Consider the following 25987-nt stretch of genomic DNA (forward strand, 5'->3'; position numbering starts at 1 on the left):
GCACTTCCGACACGGTGGGTGCTTCTCTCGGCTGTTGATAGCGGCTTTTCGCTTCCACACGTGTAGTCATTCCTATGTGAATCGCCCGCTCCTGGATTTGTGTGTAAGCTCATTTTGTAGTCAAAATTTAGTTTTATTTATTTTAATATTCAGCTGTGAGGTGTCTAGGATGCAGCTTTTAACACGGCAGGGGCCAAGATATGGAAGTCGAGCCGGCTCTGCTCTTGTTAGCATAGTAATGATATAGCTAGCCGACGAGCATCCACTTTTTGTTGTTTTGTTGCTAATGCTAGCTAGCTAGCCTCACAAGGTAGATCAGCGTCCAGTGCGCCAAGCTTTGCATATGTAGTTAAATTAAATGTGTGTCGTTTGCCGTCCTCCCTTCAGGTGTGAAGCCAGAGAAACCGGCAATCATGGGGGCTTATCTGTCGCAACCTAACACGACCAAGACCTCTTCTGATGGCGGCAACGGCACCATGAGCTACGGCTTCTCCGCTATGCAGGGCTGGCGTGTTTCCATGGAGGTGAGGCGACCGTCTAAATGGCGGCATAATTGGAACTTCTTGTGTAGATTGTTGAAGATATGTGCTAGGACGTGTAGGCGCAGTCATGTGGCTTTTGGTGCATTTGCTCGAAGTTGCACGTTACTTCCAGTGTTGATGTATTGTGTATTTGGGGGCTTGTTTGTAACAGGATGCTCACAATTGTATCCCGGAGTTTGATGAGGAGACCGCCATGTTTTCGGTGTATGATGGACATGGAGGTAAAACGTTCTTTGATTTATTTCATTTTTTCACTCACTGGGCACCTCATTAGGCACACCCGCACAAGCGAATCTTAACTAAATTAGCAGCACTTCTGCAACCCAGTGCTAAAATATCGTTAACTTAGTGCTTTTGTTTCCTTGTGTCCTGCTTCTATCACGGTCACTGAGATTTTATAGCCCTTCCTTTTAGGAGAAGAGGTGGCTCTTTACTGTTCAAAGTACCTTCCTGATATCATCAAGGAGCAGAAGACATATAAAGACGGCAAACTGCAGAAGGTAAGAAGCCTGTCCAAAAAAATGTATCAAGGGCGTAACAGTTTTTTTCAGTTCTACTGGAGTCTTGTTTGTGTGTTACTTTGCCAGGCACTGGAGGATGCCTTCCTGGCCATTGACTGCAGAATCACGACAGAGGACGTCATCAAAGAGCTGGCTCAGATCGCTTGGCGTCCCATTGAGGAGCCGCCCGTTAAAAAGGTGGCAGACGAGGATGACCGTAAGTGCAAGATTGAGGTCAGGTGTCAGCTCTCTGCTTGTTATCCGGCGATTACTTTCGTTCTGACATCTTTTCTGCTCCCCAGTGGACACAGAGGAGGCGGCTCTGCTCCACGAGGAGGCCACCATGACCATTGAGGAGCTGCTAGTGCGCTACGGCCAGAATAGGAACGCTAGCAAGCAAGCTGCTGCTATCAGGTAGCGTGAACATCTCTGTCATTGGAATCTTCAGATTAGATGTTTTTGCAAAGCACAGTCCATTCAAGAATGCTGCTCAACTTGTTTGAATTTAGAATTATTTCTGTACAGTGTTGTGAAAGTGTTTTCCCCTTTCTTGATTTCATAATTTTTGCATGTTTGTCACAGTAAAATGTTTCAACACAACTGAACACAAAATGCAGTTTTTAAAAGAAACTTTATTAAGGGAGGAAAAAAAATCCAAACCTCCATGGTCCTGTGTGGAAAAAATGATGGCCCCCTAAACCTAATAACTGTTTGGGCCACCCTTAGCAGCAACAACTGCCATCAAGCGTTTGTGATAACTTGCAATGAGTCTCTTACAGCACTGTGGAGGAATTTTGGCCCACTCATCTTTGCAGAATTGTTGTAATTCAGCCACAGAGTGTTTTCGAGCATGAACCGCCTTTTTAAGGTCATGCCACAGCATCTCAATAGCATTCAGGTCAGGACTTTGTCTAGGCCACCCCAAAGTCTTCATTTTGTTTTTCTTCAGCCATTCAGAGGTGGACTTGCTGGTGTGTTTCGGATCATTGTCCTGCTGCAGAAACCAAGTTGGTTTCAGCTTGTGGTCACGAACAGATGGCCGGACATTGTCCTTCAGGATTTTTTTGGTAGACAGCAGAATTCATGGTTCCATTAATCACAGCAAGTCTTCCAGGTCCCGAAGCAGCAAAACGGCTTCTGTCCATCACACTACCACCACCATATTTTACTGTTGGTATGATGCTCTTTTTCGGAAATGCGGTGTTATTGTTACGCCAGCTGTAGTGGGACACACACCTTCCAAAAAGTTCAACTTTTGTCTCTTCAGACCACAGAGTATTTTCCCAAAGGTCTTGGGGATCATCAAAATTGCTTCTGGCAAAATTGAGACGAGCCTTTAATGTTCTTTTTGTTCAGCAGTGGTTTTGGTCTTGGAACTACCATGCAGGTTGGTTTGTTTGTTTTTTTTCTCCCGTAATAATAAAAAGTTAATTTTGTGTTCAGTTGTGTCATCATTGACTAATATTTAGATTTGTTTCATAATCTGCAGCATTTAAGTGTGACAAACATGCAGAAAATTTAGAAATCAGAAAGGGGCAAACACTTTTTCACACCACTGTATGTAGATCGAGGAGCCTCCCCATCTCCCTAGGGCCTCTCCTACCCTCAAATGATTTTCAGGAGCAAAGTTTGTGTTTTGTACTCATCTCAGACTATTCTTTGTCTTGTTTTCCTTCCAGTGTGGCCGTCAAGAAGGCATCGGGCCAGCCTCTTGAGTCCTCTGGACACAAAGGGGAGGGCGAGGAAGGACCCAAGAAGGAGGAGGGTGCAAACGGAGAGGTGGAGGAGGAGAGTAACGGCACAGGGAAAGACGGCGACACAGCCGCGTGTGGCTCCAATCTGCGTGCCTGTCGGAGAGTGGCTACCAACGAATTGTGCAGCTCAGGTACGGCATCTCCCTGATTTAGACCATCTTTGTTGGGTGGGTCCATATGACTGTTTGCACGGTGATGACTTTCTCTCTACCGCATCAGACTGTAGCAGCTCAGGAAGTGCCAACGGAGAAGAAAAGGCCTGCAAGGCTGAGGTAGATGCAGGTCCCTCCTGTTCCTCATCCACCAAAGCTGGAGGTGATTCCAAGTCTAGATTCTTTGATGACAGTGAGGAGTCTGAGGAGGAAGGGGAAGAAGAGGAGGAGGGCAGCGATGAAGAGGTAAGAAAACATTGTCCACTTGATTAGTGGAGACTGTCGACGCTCATGATCTTCTTGTTCAGGATGGCAGTGAAGAAGAAGAAGAAGAGGAGGAGGAGGAGGAGGCTGACAGCAGTGAAGAGGAAGATACCGAAGAGGGAGAGGAAGACTCTGAAGATGAAGACGAGGAGGGAATGTGTCTACCAGGGATGGACGGCAAGGAAGAAGTATGTACACTAGCGCTGTAGTGATACACTAATCTCACAATATGATACACAATATTTAGCTTGCGATACGATGTATATCATGACATTCGCCCGACGATACACTGCTCATTTGCATCACATAACTTCCATTGTGTTCTTTTTTTAACTGAAATGATTCTTCACTTGTTCAAATAAGCTTTCAATAAAAAAAAAAAATAATACTTCAACGTTAAAATGAATTCCTACCCAGAGAGGACAAGTGACATAGAAAATGGATGGATGCTCACTGGCCTCATATGATGTCTATGATGCCGAGTATTTCATGATGAATGTCTTTTGGGGAGTGGCTTACAAAGGGTTAATGTCTGCCTTTTTTGTCGGGTTTCCTCAGCCGGGCTCAGACAGCGGGACCACGGCCGTCGTGGCTCTGATCCGAGGCAAGCAGTTGATTGTGGCTAACGCTGGAGACTCTCGCTGTGTGGTGTCAGAACGAGGTAATCTTCATGTATTTTGACGTAGGCCCTGTCCACATGGGAACGCTCCTGAGATTTTTTTTTTTTTTTTTTTTTGGTGGGTGAAAATTTTTTTGCGTCCACACTGTCCCAGATTAGTAAATAGTTGCACCAAACAGGAATGGACCACTGAGTAAAAACGTAATACACAAGGCACACCTACACGTGGTGCTGTGAACAGACACGCAGACGGAAGCACGTGACACACCATATTATAAAAGAAGAAAGGACGCATGCGCATAAGTCCGTCATCTTCCGCTTTCCATGGCTTGTCTAGACTTAGGACAAAGTGGAATTACATGTGTGTCATTTTGGGAGTATAAGACAAGAAAATTCAGGTAGAATGCCGACTGTGGTGATTCATGACACTGGAAATACTCATTATATTGGCTTGTCGTTAAAGCACACTTCTGTCATCGTTTTAAAACAGCAGTGGATTGCCATATGGAAATGACGAGCCGATATTTTTAGATTATCCCACTCTGGGAGCATTTTTTTTTTTTTTTTTTTTTTAAAGAAAAATACAGTTTCAGGGCACCCAGAACGCCGTTTTTGTGTGGATGATAGGCTGAAACGATACTTGACCATTTTGACCTGAAAACGTTTCCGTGTGGATAGGTCCGTAGTATCACAGTTGTCATTCCGAATTGCTGGTGTCAAGTGATTGCCACTGTAACAATTACAATACCTCACTTCCTACTTTGGTCACAGGAAAAGCTGTGGACATGTCTTACGACCACAAGCCTGAGGATGAGGTGGAGCTGGCTCGCATTAAAAAGGCTGGAGGCAAAGTCACCATGGACGGACGGGTCAACGGGGGACTCAACCTCTCCAGAGCCATTGGTATGTACACATTGGTACACGGCAATGTAGTGTAAGAGGAGAGCAGCACACACCCCAAAACAGTTACGAGAAGATGACAGCATAGGCACAGTTCTTGCATGGCCAACACACTCACCAGACATAAGTGTAATCCCTCGTTTATCAAGGGTGATTGGTTCCAGACCCGTCTATGATAAGTGAACTTTCGCAAAGTAGGATTCCTAAAAATAAATAATATAAATCAAATATTTTCATAATGAAGAGCGTAGAAAACCTGTTTACGACCTTCTAAATACAGTTTTGAACTTTAGAGCTCTCTCGGCATGAACTAACACCCACACGTTCTCTCTTTGCTTATGACAGTGGTGGCGTTGCCTTTCTTTTTGCTTTTTTACCTCCTCGTAAGCCTCCTTGAGGATTTCCGCTTCTGACGGTGAAAGGACGCTGCTCTCATTGCCATAGTGAAACAGTGAATCTGTGGTCGATAGCGGGGTCCATACAAAGAAACCGCATGCGCACACTAATCTGGGATTGGTTTCACCTGGTTTGATTCATCCATGTCTGCTCACCCTGGTTTGGTCTTTGTGCAGCCAATTACGTAAGCCTCGACGCTCATGTTTTGGATTGGTTGAACTCAGCTCTGTTTACATGTTTTATTTAGCTCACTGACAATTCCGGACCATCGATACCGTATGCTGAATACAATTAAAATAGAATTGTTGATGGACTAGGGTGGCGATAATTCACAGCAAACAGACTTCACTATGATGTACTGCGTTACATTAGTGATTACAGTACAGTTCAGTAACGTCGCTTCAACAATAGCCGCGTGAGCTAGCTAGCGCGCAATATTTAATATACAACATTAAAATTAACAAGCTAACGTGGTTGTTATCTAGTCCTTTATGAAATGCAGTAGATTGATTTGAAGTTCCAAATCTGTGTTAGGCGGATTGTTATAACTAGTGGCCACCAACAACTCCAAACATGGCGAATATTTACGTCGAGTAGCAAAGGGTTGAATATCTAACACAACATGAGTGGAGTTACTATGTAAATCAATAATTATGCTTCATTACGGTACATACATTTAGATGCTTCTTTTGGTCTTCGCTCTGCTATCTTGTCAGCGGGAGTGGTGCATCCGAGGAAACCTCTCTACCCCCGATCTCTTATCAGCCGCCGATGTCGATATTTGTCAAAATACCGAATATCGGCCAATAATACCAACCTGGCTGATTATCGGTCGATCACTAACTTCTACCACCTTTTAGCTTTTAAGATAAAATGGGTCAGTTTTGTAATTGCTTTTCTTTGCAGTTGAACCAAATGTAGAACTATAGTTGTTACAATAAATGAATTATCTGTGATATTTTGTGCTATCTTTGATGATCTCAGGTGATCATTTCTACAAGAGAAATAAGGTTCTGCCCCCGGAGGAGCAGATGATTTCATCCATGCCCGATGTGAAGGTTCTCACACTCAACGAGGACCATGACTTCATGGTCATTGCCTGCGATGGCATCTGGTGAGGATTGGGAGCTTTGAAGCATTCTCTGGTAAACAGGGGTGTCACGAGATCTTGAGATTAACAAGTGTCAATGTTTCTTGTTAAAGAAAAGCTGTCTCGCGGCACATGGCAGCTAGAAGTCTGTCAGACTGTGAGCTATGGCATCTCTCTGTGAATGATAATACAAGTAATATGGAAGTGCACAAGGCAGGATTGGAACTGCACATTAAACCTTACACTATAAATCTTGCAATTCTACGTGCACTCGGTGTTCCTCGCGTCAGTTGTTTGCTCGCGACGCGTGGCTGCTTCCCCACCCATCGGAGTTCAACAGCTGCCACGGTGTTAACGTCCGAGCAGAAGCTGTAGTAATTCTACATTTGATCAAAGTTAAGATTTGTCAGCTCAAAACACAATCACTATATAAGACAAAACATGTGATACTATTGTCTTATTTGGGAAATTCACTACTTCCTATACACATAAAACGAATCTACTGCAATCTATTTTACATACAACTACACATCAACATGAATGATTACCAGCTACTACTGCCGTCATTATTTTAACTTTTGTCATTTGTATTTTTTTTCAATTTGTGGAAAAAAAGTTAAATATTTCAAAATGTACCTGCATTATTTTGTGACTTTTGTGATAAATAAAAAGTCTGTTTGTCCAATCTTATATTTTGTCATTGTAGTTATCTTAAAAGTAATGTTAAAATATCGTCTTGTTCTTGCGAACCAAATATCGTGTATTGTCTCGTCTCGTGAGCTGACTTTATTGTGACACCCCTACTTGTACATGCGCCTTTTGATTTTTCCTTCTACCTGTTGCTGAGCGCAGTTTTCCCGCATTTGTACATGCAGGAATGTGTTGAGCAGTCAAGAGGTGGTTGACTTCATCAGTGAGAGGATCAAACCAGACCAGAGTGGCATCGCCAGACCCCTTTCGTCCATTGTGGAAGAGGTGACTCAACACATTTATTAATACTGGTTTCTGCAATATGACAATCTAATGAGATCCAAAACAAGTGCTGTATCAAAAATGTTGTTTTAAAAAAAGATTGACAGTGATTAATTTAACAATGTTTACTTTTGTGGTAGTTTACACTGCAACTAAAATATTAGGAACTAGGCATAGGAATCACAGATCAACTCACTTATTGTTAATTGTAATATTTTTCATTTTTTGCAATTATGCAGCAATCAGTATACACCATTGGTCAAAAGTTGTTAGAACACTCCAATTTCTCTGGAGGAAAAACCTCAATATCTAAGTGTTAAGATGGTCTGTCTCTCTTCCATTGTTAATTCCCCTTTTTTTGCTATTTTTGTAGCAACCAATTACTTTCTCTAGTACAATGCTGTTCAACTGATGTTCATGAGGGTATAGATAGTACCACAGTGTGTTCCGAACACTTTTTATGCAGACAGAGGAGTAGTAGTAAGTACTCCAGGACACCTGTAGGAATTAATTGCACCCACTGCCAAGGCGTGATCATCCTCCATTTCTGCAGAACAGCTTTAAATTCTTGACCCATTTTGTGGTCCCTTGAAACAGGCCTTTTTTTCAGTTTTAGGTAACCAAAATTTCCTAACATGAATTTCAATAAATATAAATTGAAAAATTGGGGTGTTTTTTAAAACTTTTGACATGTAGTGTATATTATATAAAACTACAAAGGAGTTTTGGTGCCAAAATTAAATAAATATGAAGCCAAATAATGTAATTCAAATGTGTATTCAAATATAAAATGTTTTAAACTGTCCATTAATTAATTCAATTGTGAAGTACAATATTAAATAAGACAATATTTGACTTTTTCTATATTTATTTTAAAAAGAGAATTGCCTACTTTATTTTAGAGACTATTTTTCTAAACTAAACTCACTTTGCTTAAAAAAATATCGGGATATACTGTATATTGATATTAAACCTAAATATATCTGGATATGACTTTTGGTCCGTATCGCCCAGTCCTAATATTTAAAGTAATTTAATCATGCATTTATTTAGGCTTTTATTTTAATGCCGAAGGAGTGCATTATGGAAAGTGAAAGTCAAATTGAAGACCCAACGGTACTGATACCTGATGTTATGCTGTGAGAGATAATGATGCGATATGTTGTGACTATATTTTGCCCCACCCCTTTCTCAGTATTCTCAGTTCTGTCAGTATGATGCAGTGCTGTTGTAGGCCACCGCAAGCTATAACCACAATAATAAACATATTAATCAGTGCTTTGATGCAATCAGCCTAAACAGTATAAATTATTACCTAAAATTCCAGTATAATTTAACTAAAAGGTTGCTTTGCAATTTGTTTTGCCCCTGGTCAGCTGTTGGACCATTGTTTGGCTCCCGACACATCTGGGGATGGGACAGGCTGCGACAACATGACATGCATCATCATCACCTTCAGGCCGCACCCGTCCCCAGCTCAGAGCCAGTCTGATGACACTAAGAAGAGGAAGCACTCGGATGAGGAGGCGGAGAACGGGAATGACAGCAAAAAGGCCAAAAGTGAGGAAAGCTAAAGAAAACTGCTCACTTAAGTAAACGCAGCAGAGAAAATGAAGTCCTGACCTCACACAAACGCTCACTTCACCCTTAAAACTGAATCGACAAAAGCTCCAGTGCGCTTCTGTTTTAAGATGGCTCCTCACTTTAAGTTGTCGTTCGCTCTCATTGGAAAAGGCACGAGAGAGAGCCCGTTGTAGCTTGTCTTTTTGTCCAAGCTACAGTTGTAGCAGGTTAATTCCTGACTCTCGGCAACACTTTTTCTACCTGGCTACTGCACACTTTTGCCAAGATGGAAGTTTGAGCATACAGTACAGGCCAAACGTTTGTATATACACAATACAACCCCATGGTCCCAATCCCATTTATAAGGCAAGAGATTCCACTCAGTAACCCTGACAAGGCACACCTGTGAAGTGAAAACCATTTCAGGTGACTACCTCATGAAGCTCATTGAGAGAGCACCAAGGGTTTGCAGCGCTATCAAAAAAAAATGATTAGGCATGAAATATGTCTAAAATATAAGACATTTATAGTTTTGAGAATCTACAATGTAAATAGTCATGAAAATAAAACACATTGAATGAGAAGGTGTGTCCAAACTTTTGGCCTATACTGTACTTCGTGATTCTGTTATCTTTTTTTTTTTTTTTCCTTCCCCCCCCAAGCAGCTGCACAAACCCCCTCTTTTGGGGTTATAAAGCGGTCACGGCCTCTCTGCTAAGTGCCATAAAAGTTGTGTTTGGTCTGCACGCAGAGCGCAGAGGCCATGTTTGACGTGACCAAGTGGATGTTTGAGTTGCATTCAATTTTCTTCTCTGCCCTTCACCTTTTTTCTTCATTCCTGCTTGTCTTTGATGTTTAAATGTCTAATGCAGAATAATTGCCTGACTTTTTTTGGAAGCAAGAAAATATTTTTTATCTCCTGATATGTAACACGTCCATCCAGACACATCCTATAGCCTTCAAATATATAACTTTTTTTTTTTTTTTAATAAAGATTCCGACATTTTAAGTAAAGACAATTTCTACAGTTTCTTTCTAAGATCTTTTTTCTCTAACAGAGGCCATTCATGAAACGTTCCGCTATGGAGGCGCCAATTTTCTTCTTGAGTGGTACAATTTAGACGTAAAATGTAACGATCAAAGGTTGTCCCCCCCTCATCCACCCAATCCATCCATTAATCTTTGTGACTGTGTGTTTGGTTCTTCTCACATGTCCCTTTCCCCTGTACATAGTTGTTTTTCTCTCACAAAGAAAGCTGTTTCTTTATACAATAATTGTAAGTCAGTGTAACATTTTTGGTGCATCCTCTTTTGACACCAGTATGGTACATACAAATAAATTTTTTTTTAAATAATCAGACAAAGGTCTGTTTCTCAATGTGTCTATGACCTTGAGTTTATCAGGTACATTTTCACACACACCTAATTTTAGGTCTTTGGTTAGCGACGGAAAGCAATGGGGAAAAATTGTACTGCAATCTGCTGTTTTGTCTAGAGAAGTAGTTTGCAAAGTGCAAGGTGGGCCACAGATTTTCAGTGGGCGTGCAGCAGCTTGAGACATACTGAACATTATTAAAATGTGCTAAGATAGCGAGTTATTTTTTTTTATCTCTGACAGTGAAAGGACACAGCATTGAGCAGACAAAATATGCCCCAGAAAATCCTTAGTGGAAGTGATAATAGTGTAGTAGTGTAAAAGCAGTACAGGATTAAAATATGCTGTGTGGTTCATGTCTCATCTGAGATGTAAAAGGTCTTTGGATCAGTTTGACTTTTTTGATGTGGTTCATTAGAACAGACATTCCTGCAGAGGGCAGCAAATATGTTTGAGTGACAGGAGGTTGAATCACCTCAACAGAAAAATAAAGGGAAGGTCACCTCATGCGGACAGACGAGTCCTATGGTGGCAAACGGGCAAACAGCTCCAAACATAGAAATGATCCAAAACAAAACACACAAACACCATAAAACACATGCAACAGGAAAATACTGCAAACACAAACACTGCAGGGTCAAAAGCAAATGCAAAAGAAAAATGCTGCAAATGCCAAAAACATGCTCAAACCCCCAGAACACATGCATGAAGACAAATGGCTACGTCATGGAACAAACCACAAGTAACTCAGCCTATCAGGGTTGCAACGTTTCTCTTTATTCGTGTGTTTTTGGCATTTGCAGCATTTTTCTTTTGCATTTATTCCCCCTCGTGCACCCTTTATGTGATTGCAGCATTTTCCTGTTGCAATTGTTTTGTGCTGTGGATATTTTCTATGTTTCAAGTGGACTGGACGTTGCTGCGCGTTTGCCCCAGTCAGCCAATGTAATATTCATGCATTGTATTCATGCTTGATCAATACTTAGCCTCCAGCTGGGTGGCAGCAGTGCTCAAAACTAATCAATCGGCCTATAGATTCTATTCCAATCTATTTAGAATTTAGTTTCTTACCTTTGTTTTATGAGTGAGAGGTTTACATAACTCTGGTTCAACACAGAAATGCACCTTTTTCGTTGAGTGCCACCCGCCATAAAACAAGAAGAAGAAGCTCACAAAGGATGAGCCTCGATGAAGCTTCCCACAGAAATGAAAAGAAAAATGGAGACAAGAAAAACAAGTGGCGATAACTGGAATAATATGACCAGGAAATGCGACCAAGCATACATAGCCTTTGGATTTACTCCGAATACGGCAGGAAATGAGCAAAGACTGGTTTGTGAATCATTTCCACTTTTTTCTCTCATATGGCTGAGCAGTCTTGTTTAACTGTTACAAATGGAGTTAACACACTTGACTTGGAAAGCTCATTTTTTCATTTGTTTTGATAATCATGTGATTGTTTGCAAAATGCTGGTGCCAGCCACTCATACAGTGGTTTGTACAGATGAATAAAGAAATATATCAGGTTCTCAATGCTATTCCAATTCAGGCAGGGCGTGAAAAAAATTCTGTCCCCCGGGGAGGCATGACAGAAAATAATTGAGAACCATTATATTACAGCATCAATGATTATTTTTTTGTTTCTCTTTGAGTGCCTTAAAAGGAAATGATATACAATTATTTAAATAAATAATATAAAAGGAAAGTGCAACAATAGGTGGAGCCATAGAGTAAAAAGGTTCATGACTTTGCCTCCCGCTGTACTTTTTGTTCCCCTCTATAAGGACCAGTGTTGCTGCAGGAACAATAGAAAGCCAGAGAGGAAAAGTACTGTCCTTGGAATCTAAAAAAGTAACACACACACTTCCGTTTGTCTTAAACAGGCAGGATGTTTTTGTCTTCACAGAGTAGACTAGTGGTGGGTCTATTGAGTCACCTTTGTTCATGTAGAAACACACCTGTCTGGTTTGCACACATTTCAAAATAAAGACATTTAAACTCTCAAACTGTCCGAAAATGTGTTTAAAACTCGTATTTCTTGGCATTTGAAACACGGTATTGAGTACTCTATCAAAGTCTCTGATTTTTTTTGTGTGCAAAAGACTATAAAACAGCTTTATAAATGGCTACTACGGCGCTCAATGGCCACATTGTCCTGCTGTGCGTGTGTGTGTGTTGAGGGCGTTATTCTGTCTACAAGCTCCTAAACTTGACTGATGGTTGCTGGAGGAAAGTGTCCAACCAGACCTACAATTGGACATATCTGTGTGTGTGTGTGTGTGTGTGTGTGTGCGTGTGCAGTCCAATGTAGTGCGCAAAAGACCACAATAGCAGGTTGTCGTTGAACGCTGGGAGCATTCATCAACATGCGCAGTCTTTTTTGGTCAACTTGGCTCTCATTTGTGAAACTGTCCCTCATGTTGCACACACACCTCAACACACACACACATACACATTCCAGCAGGGGCAGACTTGCAGTCTAAATAGCAGCTGTGAACAAAAATAGCTGACTTACCATAGTGTGCTTTTTTAAAGAATCAAGCTGCATTCCTGCTATCTTTATGCAATGTTCACACATTTTAGAGAGGATTCTTAAATCTACACAGTCGTCCCTCGTTTATAGCGGTTAATTGGTTCCAGACCCAGCAGTGATAAATGAATTTCCATGATATAGGATTCAATGTTTAAAAATTTAATGTTTTCGTAGTGAGAGCATAGAAAACCTGTTTATGGCTTTCTAAATATGGGTTTTGCCATTATTAGAGCCACGTAGACGTGAAATAACACCCATTTACACTCCTATTATTCTTTGTTGCTCAACACTGCTCAACTCTTATGCTGCTGGGACTCGAGATGGCCGCTGGCTAGCGAGCGAGTGAGCGAGCTAACAAGCTAACCAGTTAGCCTCAAATTTATTTCTTCTAAAGTTGAGACGCCAAAAACTTACCACTTTCACACAGAATGGGATAACCTTTTTTCACTCTATCATGTCGGACATGCCTTGGCCGACTTCATGACTTCATGCAGTGTTAAGGTAATGTAATGTAAGGTAACGTCTCAATGTTTTGTGTCATTACTGCTGCCTAGTGACCAGAATATTGCATATCACTTGTATATGTTGTATATGTATATGTTTCGGCTAATAATAGACCATAGTCAGCCATCATTTATTAATTAATTTCTGGGGAAAAAAAACAATATAGTGAGGGAGGAGTCATAATCAAACCGCAATATTGCGACGCACAACTGTAGATGGAGCCCATCAAGCATCACCCTGCTCACTACTATACTGTTATGGAAAGAGAACATTCAGAGCAAGACTTGTGAGTTTAACCTGAATTAGGAGCATTAGGTGAATTTGTCTTATGTTCCTGATTTTTTATTTGTTTGCATGTTTGTCACACTTGTTTCAGATCAAATGTTTCAGATCATCAAACAACTTTAAATATTAGGTAATGGCAACACAACTGGACTTGAGGTTTTTTTTTGGTAGACAGCAGAATTCATGGTTGCATTTATCGCAGCAAGTCTTCCACGTCCCGAAGCAGCAAAACAGCCCCAGGCCATCACACTACCCCCATATTTTACTGTTGGTATGATGTTATTTTTCTGAAATGCGGCGTTACTTTTACGCCAGATGTAATGGGACACACACCTTCCAAAAAGTTAAGCTTTTGTTCCGTCAGACCACAGAGTATTTCACCAAAGGTCTTAAGAATCATCAAGATGTTTTCTGGCAAAATTGAGACGACCCTTCATGTTCTTTTTGTTCAGCAGTGGTTTTCGTCTTGGAACTCTACCATGCAGGCCGTTTTTGCCCAGTGTCTTTCTTATGGTGGAGTCCTGAACACTGACCTTAACTGAGGCATGTGAGGCCTGCGGTTCTTTGCATGTTGTTGTGGGGTCTTTTGTGACCTCTTGGATGAGTCGTCGCTGCGCTCTTGGGCTCATTTCGGCTGGCCGTCCACTCCTGGGAAGGTTCACCACTGTTCCATGTTTTCGCTAATTGTGGATAATGGCTCTCGATGTGGTTCGCTAGAGTCCCAAGGCTTTAGAAATGGCTTTATAACCTTTTCCAGATTGATAGGTCAAATTAATCTCAGTTACGTTTTTTCTTAACAGGGGGGGCAATCAGTTTTTCCACACAGGGCCATGTAGGTTTGGATTTTTTTCTCTCTTAGTAATGAAATGTTTCATTTAAAAACTGCATTTTGTGTTCAGCTGTGTTGTCATTGACTGATATTTAAATTAGTTTGATTATCTGAAACATTGAAGCGTCACAAACATGCAAAAAAAAAAAAAAAGAAATCAGGAAGGGGGCAAACACTTTTTCACACCACGATACACACCAAATGTGAGTCTGGACTTTTTGATAGCTACACACACACGCACACACGCACATGCACACACACAGTATAAGATGTCTATGTCAGCTGTTGCTGGCAGGATGGAGCACCATGTCAGCTCCAGACACTTCCCATAAGCATTCATGAGTGTGTCATGAAACTACCTAGCTTCCTTTCTTCCTCTCCACTTCCTCTTCATTTTGTCCTCCAGTGTTGTCAGGCCTTTGTCTGCTCTCATTGTCTCACTTCCTGTCATTGTTGTGTAAGGATGAGCATCATGTTAAGCCAGCCACACATATTTATTTCTCACAGCAAACCCAGCAACAATTAAAGTACCGGGAACAGACAGTGAACATAGTTGTTTACTACATGTGTGGGCTTTAACAGAGGACACAGTCCAATTTTAAATCCAGTTAGGCCATCCAGTTTTAAATCAGGAAGCCTGAGTGAGTTGCTTGCTAGCTACATTTCATACAAACAAAAAAAGAAAAGAATATAAAGTAAATAGTCTTAATTTTTTCAAGAATAAAGTTGTAATATTATGATTAAAAAAGTGTTTGTTCTGAAAATTGTGAACTTCACAGTTAAACTGAATAGTGAGTTCATTTCACAACAAAAATCATAATATTACGTGTTAGCAAATGTTGATCAATAATAACACAACTGAAACCTGTACAGTAATAAAGTCTCAAATGCTCACACATCAGTTCTAATTTTAGAAGTATAAAGCCGTAATATTTTTGGGGGGGAAAAATCAGAATTTTGGGAGAATAAAAATGTAATTTTCCAATAAAAAATACATTTTTCAAGAATTAAGATGTAATGTTACAAACATAAAAGCACATATACTGTTGTCCTTCGCCACTTTCGTGACTTCACTCTATTAAAAAATATATAAATTAAGAACTAATGCTGTTTTGTGATTGAATATGACCTATATATAGTCAAAAATATGCATATTTAAGCACATTTTCGGCATTTTTTGCATAAAATAAAGACATTTGAGGCATAAAAATTGCAAAATGAACTAAAATACAAACATAACGCATTCAAAAGACGCATTTTAAAGATGTTCATGAAATGTAGTATTCTGCACTGATCACTCAGCGTCAGTAATGTTACTGTAATGTTCAGTGAGACACACAATCGCCAATCGAGGAACATCATGCTTTTATTGCAGGTTTAATTATCTCACAAAAGGCGCAATTGTCCTTAATAAAAAGCCCTAATAAAAGCGCGGGCTACTGTTGCAGCCGTAACGCAACTCTGAACCCCTGACGTCGCTTCCTGCCCGCCTGCCACTCAGCTCTTCTCGGGAACACATTTATAGCAACACACACAAGCACAAGCACAAATGGCTTATTTACTCTTATTATGTCTACTATATTGGGTAACACAAGTGTAAAGGTGACTGTAGGGGTGTTACTTCATGTCTAAAGAGCTCTAATGATGTTAAAAATTATATTTAGAAAGTGGTAAAGATTTTTGTGTAATTTTGTCAAAAAATGAAATGTTTTGTCACAACAATGCCAACATCAGTATGAGTTTCATGGGGGAAATTTTATATTCATATTACGTCTTTTTGCATCAACGCCTGCCTTTTGGGGGAAAAAAATGACTTTATTGCCATATAAGTATGCCTTTATTCTTGTAAGGTTCTGATTAAGATTTAGATTGTTCAACTTTACACTGTCATTCTTGCAAGATCACTGCTTTGAAATTTTTTTTTCATAATATTATGCCTTTATTTTCATTCATTCTCATTTAATTCTACTAAGTTTTTCAGCCCAGCCCTATTACTCCTTTGTACAAGCAACTGTTGTGAAATTACATGTCAAATTCAAATCATCACAATAGGAATGGACGATTGCATTTTTGGGGTTTTCCAAGACAAAAAAAGCACAGCAACAATAGTTATCAAAGAGGCATAAATAGTGTGCATTGAATAGAAAATGTCCTGTGTTTAACACGATTCCTCTCTTTTTACAGTCATGTCTCTGGTAGAGGTACAGCCACAGAGAGAGATACAGAGAGAGACATAACAAGCAGATGTTTGATGCGCTGCTATAAGATTACATCACTTGGCTTTTTACGCACTGTCTAGTTCTCTTATGTGTTCGCTGTCATAGATCTACAACTGTGCAGTACTGTACCTCCTCTCTGGCCCCTCTCCTCTACACAGGCTGATGTTTCATCTTAAAAATGCATAGCCAATCTTGTTATGAACCACAAGCACAAAAAAGAAAATCAATCCACTGGTAGGCTTTTCAACTGTGAACAAGTTAAAATGACATCAAATGCCACTTGAAGTTAATACAGTATGTCATATTTTTTCTACAACTCTTTACAGTTATTTGCACATGATGCCATGTCAGGGCCTCTTTTTCTTCTCTTCTCCTCCTGTGTAGTTAACCACATATTCAGGAGTCTCTATAAATTTATTATTAAAGTATTATCACGTATCGACAATATGAATTAATCCAAACATTGTCCTTGCTTACTGGCTGATAAGAAAACACATGTTTTAAGAAAAATATAATGTACGAACATGTAATTAACATAATAATAATAGTAATAGCTGACATAGGCTTACCTGCAGCCCTAATGAGGACGAGCCGCATAGAAAATGGATGGTACCCCAGCAGCGACAGTAGATGGCACTGTGATGAAAAAAATGTCTTATTTTACTTTGATGTCAAATTATTATTTTAATTGTTAGAATAACTGATTTCCAATTATTTGTGTAATAATAATGCATTGCAATGCACATGATAGTGTTTAATTATATCGTCGTTATAGTAGCTGTGCTGTTAACTATATTCTGCAGCTTCATCATCACTAATGCAATATGTTTAACAGGACCATCACACTACTAAAATGCCACATTGTCATTGTTGGTACTTCATTGTAAACATCCACAGCTTTTACACTGAGGAACATTGAGCGTCGTTAATGAGACGATTTGGTTGTTTCGTGAAATGTGACCAACACGTGTATATTGTGCCATTGAAAGAGCAGCTGTTCCACAGTCACATGTAGCCATGGAACACACAATCCACTGTTGTCTTGTTTTTAACTTTGCAACTCCATCAGCAACACCACAAATAGAAACATGGTTTGGAAATTGATTGTTTTGCATGTTTGTTAAAGATCTTGTGATTGGGGGGAAATGTCACTCCACTCCACTTCTCCGCTGTCTTCTACATCGTCTTCTGATCCAAAAACTGCATCCGCAGTGATGCTAAAACCTGCTCTGAGATCCATGTGTAGTGTTGGGAGTAATAGGGTTAAAAATAATGTGACTAATGGTAATCTAAATAATTACCGGTAATCCATTTCAAATGTTACAGTGCCGTCTACTCACAAACTGCTGCTACTAGCAATTTACATCATAGCAGTGCATATTATCAGTGATAACTGATGAAATCTCAACATATGAGTGGACAAGATACCTAAAAAAAGACAGAAAAAGTGAAGTAAAGTAGCGGTCAGCGACATGCATAAATAAGGCTGCTATAAAAACAGAAGAAAGTCATATCACAAGAAAAAGAGTTGTATTATTTCAAGAATAAAATATTAGATAAAAGTCTAAAAAGTTTATGAGAAAGAAGTTGCAATGCCAGGAGAAAAAAGTGGCAATTTTACCGTACTTTGCGGTATATAAACCGCTACTTTTTTCATCATGCTTTGAGCACTGCGGCTTATACAGTGACGAGGCTAATTTATGGCTAAAAGTACAGTTCCCATGATGCTTAGGGTGCAGCTTCAGAAAGTAGCGAAGTGGATGCAAATATCACGTTTTGAAATGCAGCCATTGTGTTTTCATCTGACAAAACTTAAGTAAGTTGGATCACGTGTACTAAACCTTCTATTTGGACTGCTCAGACTGCACTATTGTACCAGTTTGATTTAGCACAGGTTGATTAGTCATGGCTAGAAAGTGGGGCGCATGGATGACACCATATAAAGGCGATTGATGTTGTGATACGCTGTGTTCACATGTTCAAATTCCTGCACAAACCAAACTACACCAGTTTGGCGCCACCACTGTCTCTATCTAAAGACCTGCCCGATATAAATAAGCTAATATCATTAAATATAATAAAATACAATTGTGAAAAGAAGCTCTGCCATAAAATTGCTGTCAAAATATTGCAGTCTACTTCGTTCACACAAATGTGTTTCATTTGAGGTCAGCTGTGTGGCGTCTTTTTTTTTTTCTTTTTTTTTTACCACAGCTGCGTCCATTTGCTGAGCTTTTATCTTTCTCTCTTAGCACACATGAAGAGAAGCGGATTCAATCAGATATAGACCCGAGGAGGAAAGACACACAAAGTCTATTCTCCTCTTGTCACTGCTTGTCCCAAATGTGTTTTCATGCTGTTTGGCAAAGCATCACATATCCTGTTTACTATAGCTTTCTTCTTTTCTGGCTGCTCATTTGTATTAAATGATTGTATTAAGTCTTATTAAAGGGATAGTTCAGATTTTTTGTCATGAAGATGTATGACATCTCCATGAGAAGTGTAGTGCATCAACTGTGACTTACCCTCCACTTTGTCCCGTGAGCTGAGTTCTGGTCGGATTTCGGTGATGAGGAACATAGTTCCAGTTCGTTGGTGGGGCCAGAGTTTGGCTTCTCAAAACAATATGCGTTCAAAAGAGTAATACATCTGCATCACAAAAATGCCTCTAGAAAATATCAGACCTCACAATTGTTTGGCGTTACTTTCTCTCCTGTCATATCACTGCGCGCTGTTGCCTGTCCATTGTTGTGTATGTGTTCCACAGTGTTTACATGCGCAGATGAAAACGCCATCCGCTGTGGAACATTGATATAGGCATGTCATACAAATTAATGTAAAAAACATCTGAATAATCAAAATAGACTGAGATATTGTCGTCAATGTGGAGCACAGCTACTAAGCTAACAGCATGACACGACAACAATAAATCACAATGAACCGGAAAACAAATGAAAGAAAGACTAAATACACAAAAACGAGACTGGCTGAACAGGACAAAAGGGTAGGCAAATCGTAAAGGCAAATCATGCTGCATGGCCTCACCAAATTCCTCCCACACCTGAATTTTTGGTTTGACCCCCACCTAGTCTGCCGATACTTGTCAGCTGCTTCAGAAGTCCCACAAGTCATTCCTGCTCGCGAGAACTCTTTCTTCAGCTTGACGGCCCCCCTAACCTCTGGTGTCCACCAACGAGTTTGAGAATTGCCACCATGACTGGCACCGACCACCTTGCAACCACAGCTCCGTCTCATCTAAGGAGGCACAGAATACTGCCCATTCTGATTCAATATCCTCGGCCTCCCCCGGGGATGCAGGCAAAGCTCTGCCAAACGTTCCCAGCATACCTTCACTATATGCTTGGGTCTGCCCCGTCTGTCAGCCATCCTCACCCACCAACTAATCCAACACATCAGGTGGTGATCATTTGATAGCTCAGGCCATCTCTTCATCCGTCTGTCCAAAACATGATACGACTACAATGTCGATCATTGACCTGTGGCCAATGGATGGCACTTGCGGACGTCCTTATGTCCGAAAAGTGTTTATCATGGTTAGCACAGAAGTCCAGTAAGATCACATCACATGGGTTTAGATCAGGGAGCACGTTGAGGCAAGCACCCCCCTGATGGACCACAAAAAGGCTGGGTACTCTGAGCTTCTGTTGTGCATATGCACAAACGACAGTCAAGACCCTTTCCTCGACCCGAAAGCATAGGAAACCCTCTTGTTCACTGGGGATGACATCAACACATCAGCACTGATCTGGGGGGGCTATTCATAAGCCCACGCCAGCTTGCCACCACTCCGCTACAGTAATTCCAGAGTACTTGTAGAACAAGTTCCAAGTTCCAGAGCCTGAACTGTGAGTTGAGGTGAGTCTGACTAGGTCTAGTCGGAACTTCTCAACCTCTCGAGTAAGCTGAGGTGCCTTCCTCACCAAAGGGTGACAAGAACCAATTTTGCCGATGAAGACCAATCTGCACAGGCGCCCGCCCTAAACTGCCGCCCAACACACATGACTCATCACCTCCAAATCTGAGGCCACGGTTCTCAGCCAGAAAAGGGTGGATTACATACTTCGGGTTGGGAGTGAGGTCTTCGAGTTGAGCCAGAAGGCAAGCTCCCAATTTACCAGTCCGTATTCCTACCCTCATCTAGTCACGAACTTAGGGTAATGAATGAAAAAGCAAGATAGCGGACACAAGCAGCTGAAATGAGTTTCCTCCATAGGGTGACTGGAATGACCCTAAGAGCTAGGGTGAGAAGCTCGTTATCTAGGAGGAGCTCAGAGTAAAGCCACTGATCCTTCACGGCATCTAGATCAGATGCCTCCTGAACGCCTCTTTAGTGAGGCGTTCCAAGCATGCCCAGCTGGGAGTAGGCTCCGGAAAAGACCTACGACACCCTGGAGAGATCATGTCCACAGCTGGCCTGGGAACGCCTCAGTGGTCCCTCAGTGGAACTGGAAGAGGTGGCCAAAGGTTGGAAAGACTGACCTGGAAAAGCGGAAGAAAATAGATGAATGATAAGTAAGGTTTTGTGCTTTAGAGGAATAGTTCTCAAAAAAAGACTGAATTGTATGACTTCAGGGGGAGTTTGAATTTGACTTGTCAAGCTAAACTTAAACAACGAGACTTCGTCAATGACCACAAGAGATTTTGTGAGACTTCAGCTCATTGAGCATCTAAAGGCTTAACCTTGAGCTTTTTTTTGACAGACTCGTATTAATTCCAGAAATACCACTGAAGCGACACTAGGTGCCAGTATTGCTCTGCAAAGACTGTTCGTATTCCCATTCCATACTTTCAATGGGTGAGTTTTATCACACAGTGTTAGCTTACTTGTGAGTTTCTCCAGAGGCATTGTTGGTTCAGTGGTAAAATTCTCGTCTGCCATTCAGGAGACCCACGTCCAATTTCCGGCCAATGCAATCTGTCTGTTTGCTTGTGAATTTCTCTTGGACATGAATAAAGTACCTATCTTTCTATCATGTATGACAGAAAATTCTGAACTGTTTGACTTCAGGGGGGCGTTGAACTGGTATGTGTAGGTAAATTGTTATTGCACGCTTGTTTTCTGCATGTGGTCAATGAAGTGGATCTTGACCCTGACACCATCTGCAGTGTTACAGTATGTGCTGCACTAATGTGCTTATGTAAACACAGTGGTCAGCTGTCTTTAGTCATCCACAGAGTGGGGGGAGATGTGTTGGAAGAGACGTCACAATGTTTCCCCAAATGGGTAAATGTCACGTGACATGCTCCTTGAAATTTGAACACACATGCAAAACACGTATGAGATGACACAAAAAAACAAAACACACTGAATGTACAATGACAATGAACAAGATATTGATGTGATGGTTTCTAGAAAGAGAGGAGTTTGACGGGAAGGTATTAGGGAGGCAACAGTGATAAGGGAAAATATTTGGGAAGAAGCACTTTCACTTCATCAATATATACAATATACTTGTATACACTAACATTTAATGTTGTCATTCCACACACACAGGCTACAAACACACAGTTTTCTGTGTGTGTGCTCACAAATGTGACATGAGTGACATCTTGCATCAATAAGTTGCAAAACAAAAATATCTGTACGACATTCCATGCATCTGTTTCTTGTTTCTTATTGAGGAATGGAATTGTTTTTGACTATTTGGGTAAAACACATTTCCCCCAGTTTGGAGTCAAAAATAACAAACAAGTGTTTGATAACTAACTACATTAACTACATTACCCATATTATACTATTTTTCATTGATTTTAAATAAGTCTCAGCGGTTCTACAATAGGGTACAGTACTTAATGCGTGTTGTCCAAAATTCATCATTGATGCTGGAATTTAGACAGTTTAAAAGTGCTTTTTGTATACGTTGGTTTTTGTGTCTGTAGGTTTAATGCTAATGAGCTGTCTTTGTCCACAACTCCAGGCTTTATTGTCAAATGAGTAGCGAAGCCTGCGTTTTTTTTGTTGTTTTTTTTACAAAGCTGTACTGTGTGAAGTAGTGGGGGCATACACGGCGCTTATCTTGTTAGGGGCGAGTCAGAGGTGGTATCATGTCCATAAGGAAGGAAGTTTTTCCTTTATGATGTAATGAAAACCCTGGACTTCAAAAGCAACCTCGTCACTCAAAAGTGAAGCAAATAAGTGATGGAGATTATGTTTTTTTCTCACATTTGGTGTTCATAAACAGGCTCCAGATGACACTTTACTCAATGGCCTCCTATGGCCACATTTTGTTATGACATTATCAGTTCAGCGGAACCTCCCAAAGTGGTAAAATTTGGAGTTCAATCAAATCCTACATCTGCATCTCTGCATCTACATCTACTCAGGGTGAGTAGTTTTACTTTATTTTAGTTTTATTACACAGTGGCTATTATGATTCTAGGGGTTGGACACTTCCATTGCCATGGTGATTCAAACTTATGTTTATCCAGATCCTTACCAACATTTACTGTTCTTTTGTTGAAGTTTTTGAAGTTAGTTTTGTATTACAGTTATCCCTTGTCTATCTTGGTTAATTGGTTCCTGACCTGACCGTGATACGTGAATTTCCACGATTTATAAATTCCTGATTTATAAATGTCAGATTTTCGTAGCTAGAGCATAGAAAACCTGTTAACGATACTCTAAATACAGTTTTTAACATTATTAGAGCCCTGTAGACATGAAATAACAACCCTATAGTCACCTTTACACTTGTATTAGCCAATATAGTAGACATAATAATACTAAATAAGCCATTTAAGACAAAAATAAGACTCAGGCTCGTGTGTGTTGCTATAAATGTGTTCCCTAGAAATGAGTGGCGGGCGGACAGGAATTGGCAATGGGGGTTCAGAGTTTAGTTTTAACTCGGTGTGGGTTACGACTGCAACAGTAGCCCGTGTTTTTGTTAGGAATGTTTGTGAGGGATTATTGTGACTGTTGTGAGATAATTCAAACCTGCAATAAATCTTTCGGCGGTCAATTCTAGTGCTAGTGTGTGTCACTGAACATTACAGTAACATTACCGACACCTAGTGGCCAGTGTAGAATACTACATATCATCACAGCTTCTTTGAATGCGTCTTCTGAATGCCTTATGTTTGTATTTTACTTAATTTAGCCATTTTATGCTTGAAACAGCTTAATTTAGGCAAAAAATAAGTAAAATTTGCTTCAATATGCATAGATTTTTGGGCTGTATTCAACTGCAAAACAGCATGATGTATTTATTCTCTGTTTCGTATGCTGTTGATTACGGAAAATAACTTTTTGTTTTGTCATAACGTTTCTATGGATGCGTAGCTGTCAAGCTAAGAAGACTCAGGGTGGAAACTTCCACCTGAAAATCTTATCTACAAAGCAGAGAGGCCAGCTCGGTTTCCCAGACAGAATTCATTTGGAGCATGTTGCCACACTGCATCCATGCAAGACAAGCGACTCAGCAAGTGTCACATGACATTCTTCAAAATAAAGCTCTTGCATAACTTGATGAGGGCCCTTGCTGGCAGCAGTCAGTGTGTTTACTCGAGCTGTTCGGGGGTTGGCTGACATTCTGTGGTTGTGTGCGTATTTGTGTTTGCCCCCCAAAAACATGGCTCACATTTTAGCAATCTCTCCTGATACGCATCGGCTGAGCATGACATGGTTGTTGTTGCGCTTGGTTATCACAAAGCCAAACCTAAATGTTACCTAACACACTGTGTTGTTTTAATGTAGTAGTTCTGTGTCTGAGGTCTTAAAAAACAGGAAACAGTAGGACACATATAGGAAGCAGGCATATGCAAAATATTAAAGAAAAGGATTTCCACACAACTTTCTGGAGGGGTGAAGCATGGCCTAAGGAAGAAGTCATTCGATTTTGGTGGGAGTCTGGGTACAGGTACAGCTGCGGGAGTTTATTTTCACCATGCGAGTCACTGTACACTACCCAGATTCATATAATGGAACCACCCTTCTACTCGTCATCCTCCATTGTAGTTAATAAATACATGTTCATTGTAATTAGCATTGCAGTATTTTAAAATAAATGAATTAGCTTTAAATATTGTCAGGTGTCAATTATGCATGAATGTACATTACAGTATATATTGTCATATATTTGTTTTGGGGTTTTTTTTCAAGCCAGATACAATTACATAGTTGGGATACATTTGTTATACTGTATGTATTAGTTTTTGTATTTTGTAATTATTACATATAAGACAATGCTGTTAATTAATATATACTACGAGTTGACTGAAGGGTGAAATTGCATAAATGAATTGTAAGCTTGTTCTTATTATTGTATGTTTTTATTATTAAAAAATATCAATATCACTATCAACACTTTGTACACATTTAGCTAATTTATACCTTTTTTTAACTTAAGACATGTATTTACGTGTTATTGTCGGTATGTTGTAAGACACAGATACTAAATCTCGTACATATAATTAATATACATTATACAGTGTTCCCTCGTTTATCGTGGGGGATATGTTCCCAAAACAGCCCGCAATAAGTGAAATCCACAGCCAACTATATTTTTGTACAATTATTATATTTTTTTACCGCTGTAAAAACTTTCACCATACACTTTATACACTTTTCTCAGACAGGCATTAACATTTTATCACGTTTCTCTCTTGTTTAAACACTCAAAGTTAAAATTTCGTTTAAAATTTTAATGATCAACTTATGCGAATGGACACAACAAATGAAGTGACTTACGCATATTTCACTCCTCTGATCGTGGCTTGTCCTGGCGCCGTTAGGCTGTAGCGTTTTTGTGTCCTTGTTAAAACATATTCCTCCTCGTTGTCTTCCATTAACCAAAGATTCATTTACAGTATCCCAGGGCCCTACAGCCGCGTAACTTGTGCCTTCATTCAGCATGTACAGGTATGATTGCTAGCAGCTAGCAATCATACAACAGGAAACAGGCAGTCCTGCTGAAGGACATTGATTGACAATGGCCGACAGCCACAGTACACAATGGGCGGGTTCTCCCTTAGCCAATCAGGACTGTTGTGGCTCTGTATTTACTGAGACAAACTAGACACGTCTGGACATGTCTTCAACTCTCACAGGAGTATGCAACACCCTCCACTGGTAGCAGTAGTAAATACAATAACAAACACATGCAACAGAGCACCGATAGATCTTACTCTAATACACCACAAGGAAGCAGAACACGATGCGCGTTAATATGCTGTTAAAAAAATCTGCAAAAGAGCGAATCCATGAAAGGTGAACTGCGATGTAGCGAGGGAACACTGTATACATATCCATTAGGATGGAGCAAATTATTAAATGGACTCACAATTATTTCTGGAAAAGGAGTGGCATTAAATTAAAGCGAATCATCATCTGTTGTCTGGTGTTAATCATTTTCTATACTCCTTGTCCTCTTTAGGGTCCCGGGTAAATTGGAGCCTATCCCAGCTGACTGCAGGTGAGAGACGGGGTACATATGGACAATTCAGAGCAGTAGTATCCAAAGTGCGGGCC

General features: G+C 40.3%; 1 protein-coding gene across 3 annotated transcripts; it reads left to right on the top strand.

The window, feature by feature from the left end:
* On the top strand, nt 1-10418 carry ppm1g (protein phosphatase, Mg2+/Mn2+ dependent, 1G). Of its 3 annotated transcripts, none has more exons than XM_054769630.1 (14): nt 1-103; nt 388-524; nt 694-763; nt 957-1042; nt 1130-1259; nt 1345-1456; nt 2722-2926; nt 3009-3194; nt 3257-3400; nt 3771-3873; nt 4603-4734; nt 6112-6241; nt 7093-7192; nt 8566-10416. In XM_054769630.1, exons 2-14 carry the CDS (start codon nt 414-416, stop codon nt 8761-8763), a joined length of 1707 nt encoding a protein of 568 aa, XP_054625605.1. In that variant the 5' UTR covers nt 1-103; nt 388-413; the 3' UTR covers nt 8764-10416. The 3 variants fall into 3 exon arrangements, with proteins under 3 accessions (XP_054625605.1, XP_054625607.1, XP_054625606.1); XM_054769632.1 differs by having other exon boundaries at nt 2722-2927; nt 3016-3194; nt 8566-10413; XM_054769631.1 differs by lacking the exon at nt 1-103 and adding an exon at nt 292-310 and having other exon boundaries at nt 8566-10418.
* The last annotated feature ends 15569 nt before the right edge of the window (nt 10419-25987 follow it).

Source organism: Dunckerocampus dactyliophorus, chromosome 3 (genome assembly GCF_027744805.1).
Source record: "Dunckerocampus dactyliophorus isolate RoL2022-P2 chromosome 3, RoL_Ddac_1.1, whole genome shotgun sequence".
Lineage (NCBI taxonomy): Eukaryota > Metazoa > Chordata > Actinopteri > Syngnathiformes > Syngnathidae > Dunckerocampus > Dunckerocampus dactyliophorus.